Source organism: Fusarium subglutinans, assembly GCF_013396075.1.
Source record: "Fusarium subglutinans strain NRRL 66333 chromosome Unknown NRRL66333_c0000081, whole genome shotgun sequence".
In the NCBI taxonomy this organism is placed as follows: domain Eukaryota; kingdom Fungi; phylum Ascomycota; class Sordariomycetes; order Hypocreales; family Nectriaceae; genus Fusarium; species Fusarium subglutinans.
In genome coordinates, this window is record NW_023502144.1 from 48,122 (window position 1) to 54,121 (window position 6,000).

The 6,000-nt window shown below is 49.8% G+C and overlaps 2 protein-coding genes across 2 annotated transcripts; one reads left to right on the top strand and one right to left on the bottom strand.

The window, feature by feature from the left end:
* Positions 1–355: 355 nt before the first annotated feature.
* On the top strand, positions 356–1,456 carry FSUBG_6949 (licheninase; the record flags this gene model as incomplete). Its single annotated transcript, XM_036685201.1, has 1 exon — positions 356–1,456. The coding sequence occupies one exon, from the start codon at positions 356–358 to the stop codon at positions 1,454–1,456; it is 1,101 nt and encodes a 366-aa protein (XP_036537552.1).
* Positions 1,457–2,316: 860 nt separating this feature from the next.
* FSUBG_6950 (DNA topoisomerase I) lies at positions 2,317–5,464 on the bottom strand (the record flags this gene model as incomplete). The annotated part of the gene is made up of 6 exons (XM_036685203.1): positions 2,317–2,457; positions 2,510–2,959; positions 3,013–3,264; positions 3,344–4,951; positions 5,017–5,240; positions 5,410–5,464. 6 exons carry the CDS (start codon positions 5,462–5,464, stop codon positions 2,317–2,319), a joined length of 2,730 nt encoding a protein of 909 aa, XP_036537553.1.
* Between the last annotated feature and the right edge of the window lie 536 nt (positions 5,465–6,000).

Consider the following 6,000-nt stretch of genomic DNA (forward strand, 5'->3'; position numbering starts at 1 on the left):
CTCGTAATATTTCGCTTTTTAGTCTTGAGCGGGAACCTGCATCTTCACCACTTCTTCCTCCCCCTTACACCAACAATCACCATAAGCCTCGAGTCTGTTCCCTTGTGCTACTACAAATTATCGACTACTGACACAACGATACCCGAGACGAGTTGAAGAACAGAGCACGGAGTAATACTCACAGTGACGACGTTGGCTTTTTCACCTCACCGTACATATCATATCATACCCTACCCATCTATCTACCTAGCATACCTAGCTAGCACATACAGCCCAACATGAGATGGATATCTAGAGTCTCGGCCGCAGCCACAGTGCTGCTTGCTACCACAGCCTCAGCCCAGACATGGAGTAAATGCAATCCTCTTCAGAACAGTACGCACACTTTAACCGCCAGTCAACCCGTCATCCCACTGACCAGGCACTTATAGGCAACTGTCCCAGCGATGATGCCCTTGGCATGAGCATCGACATCGACTTCTCCAAAGGCGAGGTTAACTCCTTCGCAGCCTCCGGATCGCCCAAATACGACAGCGAGGGCGTCTCCTTCACCGTCGCCCGCTCCAATGACGCGCCGCAGCTGGCATCCCTCTTCTACATCATGTTCGGCCGTGTCGAGATCACCATGAAGGCTGCTCCCGGAGCTGGTATCGTATCGTCGCTCGTTCTCCAGTCCGACGTGCTCGACGAGATCGACATTGAATGGCTCGGCTCCGATAATGACCAGATCCAGTCAAACTACTTTGGAAAGGGCCAGACGACCTCGTACAACCGCGGCGAGTTTCACGACGTGACAAATACGCAGGGCGAGTGGATTACATATACCGTCGACTGGACCAAGGACCGCATCGTCTGGATGGCTGGCGGCACTGTCGTTCGAACCCTCAACGCTGGCGACGCCGAGGATAACCAATACCCTCAAACTCCGATGCAAGTCAAGTTTGGCGCTTGGGCTGGTGGTGACCCCAACACAAACTCCGCAGGCACCGTCAAATGGGCCCAAGGACCAACAGACTACTCTAAAGGCCCCTTCACCATGAAGGTCAAGAGTATCATTGTCACAGACTACTCAACTGGTGACGAGTACAAATACAAGGACACATCTGGCTCCTGGCAGTCAATCGAATCTGTCGGCGGTGAGATCAACGGCAACGAAAACGGCGATGCCATGACCGTCACTGCTACCGCCCAAGGAACTGTCGCTACGGCCGATGGAAACGTTCCCGTCGGAGGTATCGCCGAGGATGGAAGTCCCGCTACAGCTACACAGACGGGATGGCCCTGGACCGGCTCCCGACCTTCTGGCGGAGCTATCCCCGAAGGCTGGAGGCTCAACGCCAAGGGGAAAATCATTCCCGCCGAGAACAGCGCCTTCGTTCTTCAGCCTTTACACAGCGTTGTTGCTGTTATACCCTTCTTGGCCGGCATCATGGCATTTGCTGGTCGTTTCTTCTAGAAAAGAAACACCTTGACTTCACTTTACGATTCGACAGCATATTATCTCTTGGGTTTGGGCTCATGTACATTGTCCGACATCTGATGACTTCCAGACGACACCACGAGTATGTATGGATGTGATGCCTTAATTCACATGGCACGGTTGGTTGGCGTTTCTGGAACTGGGGCACTGAGTTGCGATTGCTTGGTATTTGGGTTTTTTGACATATTGCTCTTAGCGACGGCGCAATGCATTATTTGGCTGTAAAGAATAGACACATAGCAAACATTAGATAGACAGGCCGTGTATAATGAAAGAACCAACTTATATATGTATATATTCTCCGAGGACCAATATAATATACACTCTAGAATGGAAAACACATTCTTCTGGTCATACAAAGGTCTGAAAAAGATAGCACTAGTAAATATAGTTATCAGAATCGTGCCCGTTTCGTCCATGCTTGAGCCTTAGCAGAGCCATGAATGGAGTCCACCCCTTTCCAGAGGCCTCCAAACTCCAATAGCATGCGAAGTGCTTGTTCTATAGGTATGATTTCTATGATACTAAAATCTCTGCCGCCAATAACCCCCTTATATGCTCCGAGAAACCCATCTCAGCGCCTGCGAGTTCGTTGTCTGCGTTCTACGGCCGTTCACCCTGCAACCAAAAAGCACATCGCGAGCTCGCGCTTCGCTCGGTGTACTTTCTCCTCTTGTCTCCTTAGCCTCCCTCGCCCTGGCTCATGTCGAAAGCAATATCCGAGTATTCTTACAAAACTTCCGAGAAAAAAAAAAGCAAGCAAATTAGTATAAAAGCAATAGAACCAAGAACCTCCTGCACTTTTCTTTTTATACGCCAACACCCTCACGAAGAACTTAGAAGGTCCAGTCGTCCTCATCCTCCACAGACTTGATGGCCCATCGGAACTTGTCACGAAGAGTCTTGGAAAAGAACTTTTCGATAGGAACGTCGAACTTCTTGGAGAAGACCACTGTGAGGCGAGGATCAATGTAGTTCTTTGAATGATAAGTCAGTCAACAAATTTCAACCTGTTTTGGTGGTACTCACGATCTTGGAGGTGCCGAGGGCTACCTCCTTGTTGCCATCACGATCCTGGGCTTGAAGCTCCAGTGTCTTGATGCGCTCATCAAACTTGTCCACAGCCTTTAGGAGCTTGTCGACAGTAACGCCCCTGCCTTCAGCCTCAACCTTCTTGGTCTTGTTCTCCTTTTTGAACTTGGACTCCATCTCCTTGACAGCCTGAAGACGTTCTTTCAGTTCCTTCTCGGGGAGAGGCTTCTCTTTGTCCGCCTTGCGCTTTTCGTTGTCCTTCTCGAATTTTTTGGTAATTTTGGTGCGCTGCTCCTCAAGTAAGAATTGCTGATGCTCCTTGACCCACTCGTCATTTAATTCTTCATCCCTCTCAAACCAGGCGGCACCCTTCTTCTTCTTATAACCAGATTCAATATCGAGAATCATCATCTTTGTTCGCCATTGCTGGTAGCGGAGGCCTTTAATCTAGAAGAGAATCAGTACCTGGAGTGGTCGACTTATACAGAAGTCAGACTTACCCTGTCACCAAGCTTGGCCATTTGCTGCTCGTGCCCAGCGCCAACGGTTCGCTTATGGTTGCACAGAACGGCAACTTCGCGGTTACAGTCATTGTACAGTTTTACTTTTTCAGCAACTGTGCCGCGGGAGCGAGGATCCGAAGCGAGCTTCCTGAGCAGTTCTGACATTGTCCAGGAAGCGTTGTAAGTACGAAAAACCTTTGCGGTCAGACCTTTCATGTAGCCGGTCAAATGCCTATTCAGCTGAGCCGTCTGTAACTCTGTCAGCATCTAATTCTTATACAACGAACAGGGAAAAATAAAAATAAAAAGGGAAAGAAAAGGAACTCACGTTGAGGCGGTCGAAGAGATCATCTCCTGTAGTCTTGGGCGCTTTCTTGAAAAGTTTCAGGTTCTTGAAGACCTGAGGCTCAACAATGGCAGTCTCTCTGTATGGAATACTGTCCTTTCCGAGGAAATCGAATGTAACCTTGTTGGGAGGCTCAAGTGTAATATGCTCGTACTTGAGAGAGCAGCAACCCACAGTGTCGGCCTCGTTTTCTGTGTCTTTCTCGTTACCGGCTCGAAGTGCCATTTTGTCGATCAGATACATGGCGGTGGCTCGTTGACGATCTGCCATTATTTCACTCTTGAGCTCCTTGGTGTAGTCCTTGCGAATCTTGTCGATATGCTTTTTGAGTTCCCGTGCCTTCTCAAACTTCTTGAAGTCACTCTGACCTTTGATATCGCTATCAGCTCCAAGCATGACGTACTTGTAGTTTTGGTTGATATTCTCCTGCCACATGGCTAACCAGGTTGCCTTCTGGTCGTGCTGCACAGCCTTCCACTTGTGTCCCTTGGGAGGTTCAGGAACCTTGGCACCCTTGCCGATGTTGATGGTGATTTGTTCGGGTTGAACACGCTGCTTGACTTTACCGGTCTTGGGATGTTCACCACGTCCACGGAACAAGCTTGGAGGCTCGACTCTGAAGTTGCCAACCTTCTGCTTTCTACCATCCCATAAACAGTGAGTGAAGGGCGCTTCGAGGGCATCCTTCTTCGCCTTTGCAGCCTCCCTCTCTTCCTTGGTCATGTTTTTGGATTTATTCTGTTCCACCTTCTCGCTCCAATATGCGTAAATTTTATCGAAGTTGCATTTTTCGAGCGATTTGACGGCGACCTTCTTTCCCTGTGCATCCTTAACACCGTACTTGTCGCAGTATTCTTTAAAATCTTCAAAGAAGTTTTTGCGGAAAACAGGGTTCTCTAGGTGATGGGAGGATGCAGGAGTCATCATGGCAACCCAAAAGGTAGCGACCTCTTCAACCTCGGGAGCAAGAGTAACTGGTTGTCCATCGTAGAGCATCTTGACGTGCTTGGGCAAAGGCTCGTAATCAGGCGGGAAAAGAACGCCATTGTGCTCAAGAGTTGTCCATTTGATATCATCATTTTCCTTCTTTGGCGCGTTCCACCAAGCATATTCTTCTTCGTCCTCACTCTCGCTGGCCTTCTTGGATTCTGCCTTGACGGCCTTCTTGGCAGATGAGGTCGGTTTAGCCTTGGCTTTCTTGGAGATGGGCGCATCCGAATCTGACTCTTCTTTCTTGACACCATTCGACTTTCGCTTCGCAGCAGTTCCGTTAGATCGACGCTTACTCGCTGAAGATTTTGCAAGTGGGACATCGTCGTCGGACTCATCTTTAACAGCGTTCTTTGCCGCAGGCTTCTTGGCTCTTTCTTTGGCTCGGATGACTTTGGCTTGCTTCTCAGCTTCCTTCTCCATGCCACGCTTCTTTTGCGCGAGCTTCACACTAAGGGGCTCGTCGTCATCGCCCGAGGACTCGGGCAAGGCAGTCTCGTCGTAGGAAGGGGGAAGTTTCTTTCCTCGGGCTCTTGCAATGGGTTCATCGTCGGAGTCGGATTCGGGAACTCTGTTGGCTTGCTTCTTTTGCCGCTTGGCCTGCAATAGTATCGTCAGCATACCTGGCCCCACAGGAAGGGGTTTCCTATGTCAAGAATACGAACCAGAGGGGCAGCATCATCACTCGACTCATCGTCCTTGTAGTTGACCTTGCTGATAGAGGTACGCGATTTACGTTTGCTAGCGCCGTTGGTAGCTGGTTCATCGATGTCCATTGCGTCTTCAAGAGGACCATTGCGAACGGACAGACCAGCCATCTTAGCAGCCTGCTTGGACACTGGCTGATCAAGAGCATCATCTTCGGCGCGAGAAATCTTAGACGAGGAGACTATAGGAAATCCATGTGTTAGAATAGGGACCAGCAAAAACATGCGCGTAGTAGGTGGTGTTGTTGTAGCTAAACTTTGTTTTGAAAACGCCAACGTGATGAGGACGCCTGAGCGCGGGAACAAAACCCAGCGAAGCAGCATGATAATTGACAAAAAAACACAACTCACGTTTATGGCCGTTGGCCCTCGCAAGAGGGCGATCGTCGTCAGAGCTGTAACTCATGGTTGTGAAGTTCAAGGCAAGTTTCCGTTCCGCGGCTGGTCGCCTACCAAAGTACAATGAGGTCAGGGACTGAGATTGAAGATGCGAAAGCGTGACAGAACGAAGAACAGGCCTCTGCAAACGGAGGAAAAACGTAATATCGAAGGAAAAAGCGCGAGGAAATGATCCCCTCAACGCCTTGTGTAGGAGAAGAGGGTGCGTTTGACGATATTCACGAAAGCTGGAGAGGAGGGAATCAGCAACAATGGGATTGGGGAGAATAAGTCGAGAGGCGGCGTTCCTGCTTTCTTTAAGGCCAAGACCAAGACAGGCCCGGACCCGGCGACGGAAAGGCGAGGCGAGAAAGGACTGGGTCTACAAGGCACCTGAGTGAAAACACAGGCAGAGTGAGTGTGGGCACTGTAGCCTTGGTTCTCAGTGGTTCAGCCAGGTGTTGCTCAGTAGTTGCAGCGACTCAGTAATGGGGCTAAATGCAAGAATCTGTTATGTGATTGGACAGGTGGGGGAGAGTTGACACAGCGGATGAAAATCGGGGG